General features: G+C 53.9%; 1 protein-coding gene across 1 annotated transcript; it reads right to left on the reverse strand.

The window, feature by feature from the left end:
• Positions 1 to 121: 121 nt before the first annotated feature.
• Positions 122 to 7,411, reverse strand: TCTE1 (t-complex-associated-testis-expressed 1). Its single transcript, XM_040643421.1, has 4 exons — positions 7,135 to 7,411; positions 5,602 to 6,164; positions 3,129 to 3,578; positions 122 to 331 (listed from the first exon to the last, which is right to left on the reverse strand). The coding sequence occupies exons 1-4, from the start codon at positions 7,409 to 7,411 to the stop codon at positions 122 to 124; spliced, it is 1,500 nt and encodes a 499-aa protein (XP_040499355.1).
• Positions 7,412 to 15,774: the final 8,363 nt, after the last annotated feature.

Below are 15,774 nucleotides of genomic sequence, written 5' to 3' on the forward strand. Positions count from 1 at the left end.
CCCTTTCTCCTCCCTCTAGACCAGCATGACACTCTACAGCAGGCATGACCGAGCATGAAATGAGGGATGGGGCTAGGGCAGTGACCCAGGTCCTGTCACTGCCCCAGCCCTGTCCCCCACCCTATCCTGCAGGGTTCTCAGGGCCCTTGGCCATGACTGGTGACATGAAGTGGCTGGGATTCAAGGCCCGCTGGCGGGCTGCTTCCCGGTTGGCACAGAGGGCCTGGCCAATGAGGTACTCGCTCTCCTGGGCCACATCTGACAGGCGCAGGTCAAACTCCAGGAGGGTCTTGTTGTCTGACATGCCTTCCAGGAGCTGCTTGCCGCCGTCCTGGGAGAGGAGTACAAGGGAAGGGGCCATTTCATACCACTGCCCAGGATCACACACGCGCATGCGTGCACACACTCATATGCACGTTTATATAAAGACGGGACTAGAACGAGAGTTTCGCCAAACAACAGTTAACCTCTTCGTGCAGCACACTAATGTGTTCTATGCTATCCTATCCTGTTCCATTCTATTCTAGAAGAAAAATGGTGCTCAAGACGTGCTAAATTGATTTTTCAACCCTCATGGTTTGGAAAACATGGCTCTGTGACAATGATGGTAATTCCCCTCCTCCAGTTCAGCCATGGGAATGTGAGACAGATCTGACTAATGACATCTGAGGAGGAAGTATGGAAGGAGTGGCTTCTGGGAAGGTTCTTCTCACTCTGAAAAGAGAACGAGAGAGAGGGGTGCTTGCCTCTGAGCCTGGCCCTATGTGAGGTGCAGCAGCCATCTTGGGACCGTGAGAGAAGCATGTGGGAAGTTACGGCCATGCGGCTGGGTGGGCAGAGCAGATGGCGGCACCTGGCCAGAGAATTTACTGACTCCAGAGGCCCCCTACCCTGGGGCTTCTGATTATGGGACATAATGAATATTCCTCTGGTTTAAGCCATTTCCTGGTTCAGGTTTCTGTTACTTGTAGCCAAAGCACCTCGAGTGGAGACAGTGTGTGTGTGCGTGTGCGTGTGCGTGTGTGTGTGTGTGCATGCGCACGCGGCTGTTCTCTGGAGAGGTTCGGTAGAGGGTGCAGTGCCCCAGCTGGAGCACACGGAGGGTCCTCCTCCCTAGTCCTCACGGCTCCAGCCCCTTCTGGGCTGGGTGGGCCACGCTTGATGTGAAAGATGTTTATGTGGGAGGCAGAACGGTTGTGTTCTATGGTTGTGACCCAAGAGTGTGTTGCAAAGCCAGTTTAATGGGTTTCAGATGCATTTTTAAAAAATGAAGTAGAGGGGCGCCTGGGTGGCTAGTCGTTAAGCGTCTGCCTTCGGCTCAGGGCGTGATCCCAGCATTATGGGATCGAGCCCCGCATCAGGCTCCTCTGCTGGGAGCCTGCTTCTTCCTCTCCCACTCCCCCTGCTTGTGTTCCCTCTCTCGCTGGCTGTCTCTATCTCTGTCAAATGAATAAATAAAGTCTTTTAAAAAAATGAAATAGAATAGAATATAAAGGAAAATATCAGCATGTATCACAAGTAGTGAAAGTACATTTCAAGGGTACTATACCGATGTATATGTTCACTGGGTGTTCACGTAAATTGCATTTCTTATTCTGAGACTTGGTTGAGAAAATGAGAGACATCACCTACCAGAAAGGACCCAGGAGGGGCGCCTGGGTGGCTCGGTGGGTTAAACGTCTGACTCTTGTTTTCTGCTCAGGTCATGATCTCAGGGTCCAGAGATGCAGCCCCGCATCAGGTTCCATGCTCAGCGGGGCGTCTGCTTGAGATTTTCTCTCTCCCTCTCCCTCTGCCCCTTGCGCACACTCTCTCTCTCTCTCAGATAAATCTCTTTTTAAAAAAGATTTTATTTATTTGAGAGAGAGAGAGAGAGCGAGCACACAAGCAGGGGGGAGGGGCAGAGGGAGAAGGAGAAACAGACTCTCTGCTGAGCAAGGAGCCTGATGTGGGGCTTGATCCCAGGACCCTGGGATCATGACCTGAGCCGAAGGCAGACACTTAACTGACTGAGCCACCCAGGCGCCCCAAATAAATAAATCTGGTTTTCAACCAGGTCTGGGTTTGAATCACAACTCTGCCACTCTCTACTGCTTGGATGCTCTCAGGCAATTCACAAGCTTCTCTGAGACTCAATTTTCCATCTGTAAATTGGGGTTAAGAATACACATCCTAGGGGCCCCTGGGTGGCTCAGTTGGTTGGGCGTCTGTCTTCGGCTCAGGTCATAGTCCCGGAGTCCAGGAGTCCCAGGATCAAGCCCCGCATTGGGCTCCCTGCTCAGAGGAGAGTCTGCTTCTCCCTCTGCCCCTCACCCTGCTTGTGCTCTCTCACTCTCTTTCAAATAAATAAATAAAATTAAAAAAAATTTTTTTTAAAGAATACACATCCTAGGGGTGCCTGGATGACTTAGTTCGTTGTGTCCAACTCTTGATTTTGGCTCAGGTCATGATCTCAGGGTCATGAGATCAAACCCTGTGTCAAGCTCCTCTCTCAGCCAGGCTTGAAATTCTGTCTCTCTCCCTCTCTCTCTGCCCCTCCCCCATCTCTCTTTCTCTCTCTTTCTCAAGTAAATAAATCAATCTTAAAAAATAAAAAAGAAAGAATTCACATTCTGCTGGGGTGCCTGGCTGGCTCAGTCGGTAGAACATGCAACATTTTACTTTAGGGTTGTGAGTTCGAGACCCATGTTGGGTGTAGAGATTACTTAAAAATAAAATCTTCAAAAAAAAAAAAAAAAGAAAGTATACCTTCTACTAGGTAACTGTGAGAAATAAAGGAACACTGAAGGATATCAGCGCCTAGCATAGGCTATAACCCTGAATAATAATAACAGCTAGCGATACTGAAGTCCTAGCCAGTGCCTGCAATGTTCACGGCTTTACAAGTACAACTCATCTCCTCCTCCTAGTAACAACCGGTATCTACTTAGAAGTAGATACTATTATTATCCCCATTCTACAGATGAGGACATGGAGGCCCAGAAAGGTTAAGTAATTTAACCAAGTGCGACATGGCAGAGCTGGGATTAGAACCAGGGAAAATCTGTGGTGGTAACAGTTATCTGGAAGCACCCAGGGCACTTGGATTCCATACCCACCTCCCCAGGGCCCCAGAAGGTACAGCTTACCAGCCCAATGTGGTTGCAGGACAGGTTGATGCTGGTGAGCGTGGTGTTGACGGCGAGCACCTGGGCCAGGAGCGTGGCGGTGGGCTCGGACAGGTCATTGCCGCCGAGGTGCAGTGTTGTGAGGCACCTGTTGGTCTGCAAGGCGTGGGCAAGCGCCTGGCCGCCCTCGTCCTCGATGCAGTTGAGGCGCAGGTTGAGGGAAGTGAGGTTGGTGTTGTGCGCTAGGGCGTGAGCCAGAGACTGGGCGCCAGGCGCACGCACCTGGTTGTTGGCCAGGTCGAGCACGCGCAAGTGGCTGTGGCTTAGCAGCTTGGCCGCGGCGCGCGCGCCCCGGTCCCCGATGAGGTTGTGCGACAGGTCCAGCTCCTCAAGGGCTGGGTGATCCAGGAGGCTGCGAATTAGAATGCGTGCCTTGTCGTCGTCCACCTTGCTTCGGGTCAGCCTGAAGATCTGTGGGCAGGTAGAGGGGATGCTGCAGCCGGCAGCCAGGGGGAATCTGCCTGCCTGCCTGCCTGCCTGCCTACCTTCTGCAGGTGAGCCCCGGGGAGGCCTTGGGCATTCATTCAATGGCCCCCTGACTGGCCCTTGGGCAGAGCAGAACTCCCCCACCTGGCAGATGGGTGCAGAACTGGTGGCAGGCAGTAGAAGGAAAGCCTAACATTTATCGAGGAATCACTACGTGCTGGGCATGCTGCTAGAGGGTGTCATAAGCATTGTCTCTAACCCTCAGCATCCCAGGCACTTTACAGATAGAAAATGAAGGCTGAGTGTGGATGGGTCATTTGCCCAGGGTCACACAGTGATCAAGCCCCAGTGACAGTTTGAATCCAGGTCTGTTTGATGCCCCAGCCCCTCGCTGTGCCCTCTTCAGCTGGCTAAGATCCACCATGGCAAGGAGAGGAACTCTTGGAAGGAGACTCCAGGGTGAGAACCAGGGTGAGAGATGGGAACTGGGAGGGTGGAAAGAAAAGATGAAGGAATGGGGTAGGACTAGCATGGGGAATACAGGAGATGGGAGCCCTAACCCTTCCCCTTCTCACCAGCTCCTTCCACTCCTCCCTCTTCCTTGAGGCCTCTCCACCCTCTTTCCATCCTTCAAGTCCCTTGCTTTCTTTACGTCCCTCTTAGCCAGGTTAGAGCCTCTTGTCCCTCTTGTCATTTCATTGCACCTATCTGGCAAAGCTCCAACCCTGGATCAGCCCCACTCTCTGTTTTCTGCATATCTGTGCCCAAGCAACCGACACAATGGAAAATGTCACATGACAGGACTGGTTGGTATCTCTGGAACCACCATTAGACCCTCAATGCTGTGTGCCAATTCAGCCCTGTTTCTCTGGACAACATACTCTTTCCTCCTCTAAAACAATGATTTCAACCTTCTCCAGCCTCCTCAAACTTCAGGGGGCCACCTTACATCCTCCCTTCCTCCTCCTGCCTCCCCAGCCATTGAATGAGAACCCCTCATTTTCCTAATACCAAACAGCAGCCCACTGCTACCCACCGCATCCACTCTCTCCTTTGCCCAGAGCCAACTGTCCCATCTCAGTCCTCAATTCCACCCCTCTTGCCATCTCAGGAACCTTCCTTGGTCAACGAACCTGTGCCTTTCTCCTGCACCCAGCCACTTTCTTGCTATTGGATGGAGCTTTACATTGGTTTTAAACACATGCAAATATCTTTTTAAGAAAACCCAAACCCTTCATCTATTACTGATTTCCCCTTCACCCCCTTCACAGCCAAGTTCTTGAAAAAGCTGATCACAGCCATCCTGTTTCCTCACTTCCCACTCTTTCCATAAACCACTCAGATCTGGTCCCTGTTTCTGGCACTCCACTGACAGTTCCAGCTCTGTGACCTCTGAATTTGCTAAATTCGGTCCTCAGCATCATCCCCCCTCCATTGCTGCCTGCCCCTTTTCTTGAAATGCACCCCTCTCTTGGCTCTGTGACTCAAGACCATGCCCCCCTTTTCTCTGACTTTTTGGCAGGCTTTCCCTCTTCCAACCAGAATATTTGGGACCTACTTTACTAAAAAAAAAATTATTCGTTGTGTATTTGAGTTTCAAATTTAACTGGATGTCTTGTATTTTGATTTGCTAAATCTAGCAAGCCTATCCTAGTTGTAATTTCACATTTACATGATTGCTGATGAGTGCCTTTTATCTCACCAGACTGTTAGCTCCAGAGGGCACAAATGGTATAATTTTGCTCCTTGTTGAATCTTCAGCACCTAGGATAGGGCCTGGAGTGCAGCTGTTCCTTGGCTAAATGGCCAGTGAACTGGGAGAGCAGTGCCTTGTTTGTCCCCGCATCCCCAGAATCCAGCTTGGTGCCGGTGCATTAAAGGGCACTTGGTCAGAGAATGAGACCGAAATGGGAGGAAGAAGATGGGACTGGAGGAGAAGAGGAGGGCAGAGGGAATCCGAGAGGCGCGCGGAGAATGGGAGGTGGGGGAAGGCTGGGCCGTCTGGTACCTTGAGGGTGTGGCATGCCTTGATGGTGGCCGCCAGGGAGTGGCAGTCCCGATAGGTGAAGAGGAAGAGGTTCCACTCGAAGTTCATGCCACAGTCCTTGACCCCGTACACCAGGTCCAGCTCCTCCAGATGGCTCAGGCCTGCCACCAGGTCTCGCAGTTGGTAGTGGTCCGTGGCGGGCTCCTCGAGCTCTACGTCGCTGCCGGAGTCGGACAGCTCCCCGGGGGGCGGCGGCAGCTGCACCGGCGGAAGGAACTGATCCACGCGCAGCCGCCGCACGTAGTTACTGCAGAGCGGCAGCAGGTCGAGGATGACCGCGGGGTCCGTGGTGCCCGGGATGAAGTGCTTTATCAGATTCTCCAGGTGCCGCTCGAAGAACAGGCGCTTCCAGCTGCCCCCATGCTTGGCCACGTGGCATACGGGCCAGCGCTGCGTGCAGCAGCGGCGCCAGTAGTTCTCGTCGTCGATCAGGTTGGCGGTCACCGCCAGCGGCAGGTCGGGTGACAAGAGGTTCAGCACCTTCTGCTGGTGCGCGGGAAGCAGCTGCTTCAGGAGAGGGTTGTCTTTGGGAACAGGAAGGAAAACAGGAGTCACAGTGCCGGGTACCCCTGCCTAAGGGCACCGAGGAAATGGAAGACCCTCCCCGGCCCTCAGGGAGCCCCAGCCCTAGAGGGGAGAGAGCTTTTACTCCCAGGGATGCTCTGTCTGAGGGAGGAGGCGCAGCCCCAGGCTTTGGGGTGTTCCCTGCCTGCAAGTGGACAGCTTAGCATCTGGGTTCCTGGAGCTCCCAGTCTGAGCCGGAATCTCAGGTCTGGCCCTCAACTATCACTTGGTCTGATGCAGGAGATGATCCTGAGTTCAGAGATTCCCAAATGATCTGTTCCGTTCATTTCAAAACTAGAAAATGTGGGAGCACCTACCGTGCACCAGCCACTGTTCTAAGTGCCTTGAACGTGAGACCGAACAAGACAGAGGAAGCCACTCCCTCTTAGGAGAGGAGGCAGACAATAAATCAGTCAGCTGAGTACACTTTGGGTCAGGTGGTAGGTGCTGTAGATAAAATGATGATCCTGTCCTCAGAACACCCGGTCCAGGAGGAGAGGCTGGCAACTCATCTCTGAAAAGGATGGCCATTTACAGAGCACACAGTACAGAACAAGAACCTATACAGACCGTGGCAGGCTCCAAGAGAGTGGAGGAGGGTCCATCGGGGAGGGCTTACTGGAGGAGGTGTTCGGTAAACATGGTTTGGGCTGGGTTTTGCTGGAGAGAGTGGGAGAGGTGAGGAGAGGGCATAGACACGCAGGGCACAGAGTGGGTGGGAATCTGGTGGGGCCTGGAAGTGGAGACAGTAGCAGAAACCGTTCCAGCCTCAAGGGGGGAAGGGCAGTGTTGAGCAGGGATGAGGACACAGTGCAGAAGGGCTGGGGCTGCCCCAGGACCCAGCCTCTGAGGCCTCGCCTCTGGGCAGTCCCCACCCATCCTGGCCCAGTCCTGGCTTTCCCCTCCTGCCCAGCGCAGGGACAGACTCACTCTGGAAGTTCTTGACGATGTGCTGAATGCAGAGCTCTGTGAGGAGGGGCACGATGGCCAGTGACCACTCAGTGTCCTCGGCAATGGTCCTGCGCATCTGATGGAATTTGGTCCCGGAATTCCAGCCCTTGGACTTGCTGGGGGGTGGGACGATTGAGTGCCTTGGGGGCCGGGGGCCTGTGCTCGAAGTTTGGCCTGCAGTGGAGAACTTGTCCTGTGTGGAGATTGACGATCGGCTGGGGACCGACAGTGTCGATGTCGCTAGGGTTTCCTGCATGCTGTGGACTGGCAGTCTAGAGGCAGGTAGCCCCTCGGTGATGGCCTTGTGTTGAGAACAGTCTCACACTGGCAGGTCCTTGATGCCCGTGGGAACCTAGAGGGAGAGGAGGGGTGGAGGTCTTAACTTTGGAGGGCGTCTGTGGGCATTTAGCAAGAGAGCAGTTCTTAAGGGTCCATCTCTGGAGTAGAGATAAGTAATTGATATGTGTTGGACACTTATGTATTTATTTACTTAAAAAGAGATATTTATTTGAGAGAGAGAGGGAGAGTGTGCAAGCATGAGCGTGGGAGGGGCAGAGGGAGAGAGAATCTCAAGCAGACCCCCCCACTGAGCATGGAGCCTGACGTGGGGCTTGATCCCACAACCCTGAGATCATGACCTGAGCCGAAACCGAGAGTAGGACACTTAACCAATTGTGCGACCAAGTCACCCCTGGACACTTTTTTAAAAAGTTCTTTATGCATATTAACTCATTTAATCCTCACAAAAGCCTTTTTGAGATAGGCACTCATATATTTCCCATTTTTCTGATATGAACCTGAAACACAAAGAGGTTAATGGACTTGCCCCATGTCACACAGCTTATAAATAACAAGGATGGATTTAAATTCAGTCTATCAAGTTCATAACTTTTAAAAAAAAGATTTTAAATAATCTCTACACCCAACATGGGGCTCGAACTCACAACCCTGAGATCAAGAGTTGCATGTTCTCCCGACTGAGCCAGCTGGGCGCCCCTCAAGTTCGTACTCTTAACCCTACGTTGTACCGCCCCTCTGAGGGTGAGGGGTGGGGGTGTGTATCGCCAAAAGACCGAGATATAATAAAGAACCATTTAGTTCAAAACAGCTCCCAGGGTTAAGTATTTTACACAACAGCAGTTGCCTAACCAGGAGGACGGAGTTGAGAACTAGAAGTGCAATCCGTGTCAGAATGCAGTCACATGCACTATTTAAAATGTTCTAGAAGCCACATTAAAAAAATAAAGAGAAATGGGTGACATTAACTTTGTTTAACCCAATATGTCCACAATATTATCATTGAAATATGTAATCAATATAAAATTAATGAGATATTGTATGTACATTTTCATACTAAGCCTACAAAATGGGACGGCTCAACAGTCGCATGTGGCTAGTGGCTCCTGTTTTGTAGAGTGTAGGCTGAGAGGACGGAAGGGGGAGGGACCAGACCCATGCTCTGTCCAGGGTGCCGGCACCTTCCCTCTTCCCCTCTGAGAGCTCTGGCTCCGCCCCGCCCCACCATCTCCCGATCCAGTCTTCCTAGTTCTCCCAGCCTCCCGACTTTCCAGACGGCAGCGGGAAGGCGTGGGAGGCGAAAAGGCAGCTAAATCTGGGGCTGGAGACAGAAGACATGTATCTGGGGCTGGGGACCCTCCTCCGCGTTTGTCCATTCGTGCCTCCTTTTGGCAGGTGCCTCGGCCCGGAGGCTGCAGGCTGAAATGGGGCCGCTCGGCACGGAGCTCCTCCACCGGGGCAGTTTCCCCTCGGATTTGCTCCCTGACTCGGTGCACTGTGTAGTGGCCGGTGGGAAGGAACACTCTGAACCAGCAAAGGTGTCCTTGGCAGATGGAGGGGACCAGATGGTACTCTCCAGTCCACCAGGCATCTCAAGGAGGAAGAGCCTGGCTGTGTGTGTGTGGGGGGAGGTGGGGGCAGAGAGAGAGCCGGGGGTGGGGGGGTGGGGGGGCATGGGGCAGTGTGGGGAAGATCTATGTATTTGTGACACGCTTATGCAAACCAAATGCAAATCCACGAACAGATTGGGTCCAAATTTGTGGAATAAGCAGCTGGTGGGTGTGACTAATAGCCCCTCCGAGAGTGTGGCTGGGAGGGGGTGCTGCTTAGAGGTGCTGCATGACTTTGCATTTCGGGCTTTGCCGGTGACTTGCTGTGTGACCTTGGCCAACTTACTTAACCGGTCTGAGCTTCAGTTTCCTTAGCTGCAGCAGGATAATGAGATCTTCCTTCTGCAGGCAGTTATAGACATTCCTCTTAGATAATGTCTGAACCAAGTACTGTGGGTCAGTGTGTATGGAGGATGGGGGACAGGGGTCTTAGGCTGGGGAGAGAATACCTTGGAGTCCCACCTCCGAGTGCTGACTTGAGATGGCAGCCTTGAGTGAGGCTCTTCCCTATCTCCAGGGGAGAGGCGAAGGGCAAGGTGGCTTTGGTGGTGTCTGGGCCTGGATTAGGTTGGAGGGGCCGGGCAGCCTGGGCACGAGGAGGAAAGAGACAACAGGCCAGCCCTGCTCCTTCCAGCTCTGCATCTGGGCTCTTGGGGCTCCCGCCAAAAGTTCCCTCCAGAGTTCTGCCTGAAAACATTCCAGTATTCCCTTTGGGCCCAGACACGCTGTGCGCCACACCCAAGGGAGCAGGACCAAGCTTGGCGGGGAGAGCCCCAGGTTTCTGGCTGGTATTGCCCTGGAGCCGACTCTCCAGATAGTTCTCACAACGCTGCCCAGCCTCACCATCCAGGTAGGCCCTTCCCTCTCCTTCCTCCTGGGAGGCCACGTGTGAGGAACCCCCCCTGGCGCCAGCTGGGCCGCTCTCTGGAACGGGCTGGCACTGTTTCCACTGGCGCTTCATTGTCTTAGGACCCGACATCTCTTCCGAGGTCTGGTCTTCGTCTTTCTTGCTGCTGTTTGGAGCCTGCGGCCCCCATTTGGGCATGACATTGCAGGATCCACCCCAGGGTGGGCTCCGGGCTCCTGAGCCACCTCCTCAGGGGGAGTATCAAAAAGATACTCACGGCGGGTATCAGAAAGAGCCCCCATCGTCCTGCAGTGCTTGCGGAAACCTCCATACCACCTGGTCTGACGTCATTTGTAAGGCAAAGCGTGAAACCATTAACTTCATAATAATAAAGCCAGAGCGGACAGTTCTCACTTTCCCGTCACCTATATAACCCAACCCCACCCACCTCCCCTCTGATAACTACTGTTTGTTAACCAACTGGAATTTAAATAAAAACTTACGGGTAGTAAGGAGGGCACGTATTGCATGGTGCACTGGGTGTTATACACAACTAATGAATCATCGAGCCTTACATCGAAAACCGGGGATGTACTGTATGGTGACTAACATAATATAATAAAAAATCATTATTAAATTTAATAAATAAATAAATAAATAAATAAATAAATAAATAAATAAATAAAAACTTACAAAAAAGCCCAAGAGGATAGAAAGCACGGCCCCTCCCTGTGCAGGCGGTGCACCTGACCCCTGCCCTTTATCAGACCCCTGCATCGGTGTCCCATCAGTGATGGGACTGAACACCCTCCAGCCACACCCACGCTAGACTGTCAGCTCCTTGAGGTGCAGGGGCTGTTTCTGACTCCTCTTTCTCCCTAATCCCTGGCCCGTGTCCGGTCGGCTTTACAGGAGTAGCTGGTGTTTGGAACTGCCCCACCCCCTTCCGAGAACAGACTCTGGCCAATAGGAGTGTCCCATATTGCTCAGGGTGATTGGCTCAGGGGTGGCCCCCTGATGCAAGCCAATCAGGGTCCTTCCTGGGATTCGTTGGAGCAGCCTCGGAGGCAGCCACGAGGACGGATGTCCTTGAAGGGTACTGCTCTCCTGCTGCTGGCTGTCTCCCTTCGCATGGAGACCTGTCTGCAGCAGGAGGGAATGAAGCCTGGGGAGACCAGCAGAAATGAGAGGTGGACAGAGAGCACCCCATACCTTCGGTTCCCCAGTCTGACACCCGGGGACCCTGGAACTGCCTGGCTCCTCGGCAATTCCTCTGGTTCTGAGACCTACTTGGCAGCCTTCTGATGGGCCTTTTGCTGAAGCTGAGTTGGGTTTCTGCCCCTTTGTGACCAAAGGGTCCTCACCATTTGGGTAGGCTCACGGTTTGGTGAATGGAATTACAGAAAAAAGATCCTAAACCAGCAGATGATATAGTTCGATGGGGTGGCTAAGAAGGGCCAGAGGCCCCAGGTCTATTCTACACAGGGCCTGGCATCTCACTCGGGGAGCTCTTCCTATCCTCACCACCCTGGGCCTCCAGCCTCCCCTCTCATCTCTCCAGCCGTAGGACGTATCAGCAACGTGACCTACTCTGTGCTGAGTTACAAGCTCCTTCCAGGGCTCTGCTGTCATTTGGGTCTTACAGCCACTCTACGGTGGAGGCAGGGCAGGCTTGTTATCCCCATTCTAGGGATGGAGAAAGGACGGGTCCTCGGACATCTAGGAGGGCTGGGCCCAGGGCCTGAGGGCAGTCACCTTCCCCTCACTGCAGCACACTGCTCTTCCACGGTCGCTCCCCACACTTTTCCACCCTCCACCAGGAAAGAACACAAGTCCCTGCTCCCTGGGAAGCTGGGGTCCTATCTTTATGCAAAGAGAACCTGTCAGGGAAGGCCTCCGCAGGCCGAGAGCAACCAGACCTTGGCACCCCGCTATGGAAATTTTAGGCCCCTAACATATATGTATACATCTCCTCTCTTTATCAGTCATCCACACCGTGAATGAATTTCAGATCCAAAAAGCCAAATTAGGAAGGGGACAAGGAGAACACACCACTGAGTGTGGCGGGCCCACGGGAGAATAGGGCCCATTCCCCATGATAACTCCCCCTGCTTCATGGGGCGGCCTCAGTCCGGCCTAGGCATCCCCAGTCTGCAGCTGATGGTGGCAGCAGGTGGTACTATCTTCCCTGGAGGCTTGAGGGATGGATAGACACCTATTAGCCAGGGGCCCAGGGGCACCCCGACAGCTCCCAAGGGCCCAAGGAGGACAGCCCCAGAATTGGCAGCCACTTTCCTTTTCAGAGCTTTGTCTCCCTAGGGAACGTATGGGGGCAGACAGAGAACCCCAGAGTTTGAAGATTGGAAGCGTGTTGAAGACTCTGATTCTTCTCTGGGGCAGCAATCTTTTCTGACATTCCAGAGAGAAGGTCGGGGCCATGGGGAGTGATTGCCTCTTGTGCCACCACCTGGTGTTCCCAAGGGCATAACTTACCCTAGGATGGGGAAAGTGGGGACATGTCCTGGTGACCTTTCATCTCCTGGCACCTGTTTCATGGGCTTTTTGGGCTTCACATGCTGTGTCTCCGGCCTCAACCTAATTTAACATCCTTGTAGAAAGGCCAATCCTCCCCTCAACCGGGTCCCCACTCCGTGTCCTTAGGACCATGGTCCAGCGTCCTGAAATCACATTCAGGCCCTAACTCAAAGGGTTAGGTGTTAAAGTCTGCTCTCTATGTGCCCAAGCAAGGTAATATAAAGGGACAACATGCCCTCGTTCAGCCAGCTTGTCCTCGTTTTCGATGGCTTGCCTCTGCTGGACAAGTGTGCTGGGAACTATATCCTTGCCTTCATACAGCTATGATTTATTGAGTGTTAGGCTCTCAAAGCGTTTGCACACCAGGAGGCAGCTGGCCAAGGACTCAGGAATTATTATTATTATAGTCAATCTCCACTCTGCCCCGGAGCATCCGTGAGACCTTGGGCAAGTCATTTCACCCTACTAAGCCTCCATTTCTCTATCTGTAAAGTGGGGATGGAAATGAATAGTACCTACTTCCTAAGGTTATCCAGAAGATTAAAGGAGCTGATGTGTGTGAGACGTTTCATACAGTGCTCGGCCTAGAGCCAGCATTCAAAACATGTGATAGATATTGTGATGAAGATGTTACAGGCTTCACCTACGTACTTTTATTAAATCTTCGAATGTATCACTGAGGACTATTATTGCTATTATGACACTATAATCCCCGTTGCACAAATGAGGAAACAGGCTTAGAAAGCCTAAGTAACTTGCTAGGCATCACATAGCTAGTAAGTGGGAAAGCTAAGGTTTGAGCTGACATCCGTCCACAGCTGTCCCTTACTTCCATGCACAAAATCATAGACAAATAACGAGCTGTTGGGGTTGCTAAATTGTCCAGACTCGGTTGTTCACAGCGCTTTTCCAGTGGGCCTCCCACTTTCCCCAGCTCCTGAGCTCTCGCCATCTCACAGTAACCCTCTTGATGCTGGCCTAAACAGCTCAGGCTCCCTCAACCCCTAAATCACTGCCCGGCATGGGGCCCTTCCACAGAGCTGGGCCATTGCCTGTATCGTTCAGCCCGAGGCCCTCTGGGGACCCAAGAACATCCTGCAGGGCTGCTGGGCCCTTGATGTCCCTCACAGACCTGGGACTCAGTGCCTGAATCTCTAGCACATTCCCTCCTCTTGGACGCCTCAGACTTCCCTACTCTTCTCCAGTCCCCAATTAAATCTAACCACTGCGGGCAGAGGCTTCTCTCCCTGCCTGAATGGGAAAGTTGAAGAGGCTGGGGAAGCAGGGTCTCTCCTTCCTGCTCATCACATCTTGGCCCCGGTTCTCCCCTGCCTTCCTCTTAACAGAGGAGCCTAAGCAGGTCTGTGCCCCTGGGCACCACCGTTGGGGCCGGCTCCGCTGGGTGGGTTCCACCCTCCTCCCACTTCTCCACTGTGCTTCCTCTCCCTTCTCAGCCAGCTTCTCCTTCACCTTAGGATCCCCAAGGAGAACCCTCCTCCCTGGGCATGTCCTCAGGGGCCCTGGGTTTTTGTCTGACTTCCCCTGATCTCTTTCAGGCCCCTATCAGACCCTACCTCAGGCCATATCACTCCCAGTTCCCATTTTGGAAACTCCCAGTTTGTGAAATCACAAAAGAGGGACAACAAAGTTCTCTGCCAGAGCCCGGGCCCAGCATGCTCGGTGATGGGCCCTAGAGAGACAGCGCACTTATCACACCCCTGGGCCTGGCCCTCCTCCCAACTCCTGACCACTTGGTCTGTTGTCTTAAAAAGGACTCCAGAGTATTCGCTCCCCACCCCTCACTCCTGCCTTGGGCTCAGACTCCCAGCAGGGAAGCTCAGCTCCAAAGGCCAGGGAGTCCCTCCCCCAACCTGTCTGTGTTGCAGAGGCCCTTGCTGCTCCTTGGTAACCAAGGGAAACCTGCCATGCTGGGGGGGGGGGTGCGGAGGGAGGAAGGGTGGTGCCGAAGCTTCTGGACCTGCAGGAAGGACCGCAGCCCACAGGAGCTGGGCATGGGAGTCAGCCTTTCTGAGAAGCCTGCGGCTCCGGGGTTCAGGACAGCTCTCCCCCACTACCTACCCATGCTCCACTTTCCCCTTTGTCCTTCTCACAGTGCCCCCCTCCCACACCCCAGCACCCCTTTACTAGCAGACCCTAAGCCTCTGTGCCAGTATGCAGACAGCGACCATAGCGGGGAAGAAGGCAAGAGTCCCGCCTCAAATGGGTCGGGGCGGGGGGGGCGCCTCCTGCCGGAGCAGACCGGTCCGGAGCCAAGCCAGCCTCAGCCTGGCGGGAGTGGGGGGCAGAGGGAGTTAGGGAGACCCGGGGTTGAGCGTCCTCTCTTCCGGGACTCACCTCACCCACTCTCGGTGCCCGGGCGGTCGCCTTCCTGCAAGCCCCCGCGCGGCCTCGCCGGTCGTTAGGGACGCCCCGCGTCGCCAGGGGGCGGGGCCGAGGGCCGGTGCGCATGTGCGCGAGCACAAGCGCCTGTGCACCGGTTGTCCGCGGTGCGCGGCTGTGTGGGACCACGAGCTTTGTGGTCGCCGGGCGTGCTCTGTGGTTCTGGGGGACATGTTTAGGAATAGATGGGCTTTTCTGGGGGAAGGCGAGAACTGGGAGCCAGGGCAGGGCTCCTGGAGCGCAGTGCGGTTCCTTCTTGGTACCTTTTGTGTGGAAACGGGGGGGGGGGGTGCGGGGGGTGCGGGTGACGAGTGGAAAGACAGTCCAGGAAAAGCATCAGCAGTTTCTTCTGGAAGATGAGGAGGTGGAAGGGCACCTGCAGGGGTTCCTGGAACTCCTCTGAGGCCTGCTGTTGACCCCGGGATTTGCAGGAGAGCTGTGGGTTGCAGCACCATGCAGTGGCACCTTCCACCTTTCTCCAGGATGTAAACAAGGCTGATGTCAGGCACCAGGCAGGAAGGTTCCAGGTCTCAACAGTGCTCCTTCACACAGCCCTAAGGGTTATGTACCCCCCCCCCCCAGCCCTGATGGGAGGTGGTACTCCTGATGGACAGGAATGACCATCTTAGGGGAATTGGCTAGGAAGAAAAATTGTCCTCTGGGAGGGGAGAGGCGACCAGGATGGGGGGGACTGATGTAGGAAAGACCTTAGGATTCGAAGCCGATGGCCAAGAAAGAATTCTTGAGACGTCTTTGGTGCAAAAAAAGTGATTTTATTAAAGCATGGGGACGGGACCCATGGGCAGAAAGAGCTGCAGTGGGGTCATGAGGAGTGGCCCATTCTAAACTTTCAAGCTGGGAGGGGGTTAGGGATAGCGTAAGTCTCTAAGGAATTTTGGAAGCAAGGTTCCCAGGACCTTGAGGGGGCTA

This window comes from Ursus maritimus, unplaced genomic scaffold, assembly GCF_017311325.1.
Source record: "Ursus maritimus isolate PB19 unplaced genomic scaffold, ASM1731132v1 scaffold_29, whole genome shotgun sequence".
Lineage (NCBI taxonomy): Eukaryota > Metazoa > Chordata > Mammalia > Carnivora > Ursidae > Ursus > Ursus maritimus.

What these genes read in the sequence shown, in the direction of transcription:
- TCTE1 (XM_040643421.1), bottom strand. Translation starts at nt 7,411, where the DNA reads ATGCAGGAAACCCTAGCGACATCGACACTGTCGGTCCCCAGCCGATCG. An exon ending in AGGCATGCCACACCCTCAAG is followed by an intron (nt 3,579 to 5,601) that starts GTACCAGACGGC and finishes ACCTGCCCACAG; the next exon opens with ATCTTCAGGCTGACCCGAAG. An exon ending in CCTGCAACCACATTGGGCTG is followed by an intron (nt 332 to 3,128) that starts GTAAGCTGTACC and finishes CTCCTCTCCCAG; the next exon opens with GACGGCGGCAAGCAGCTCCT.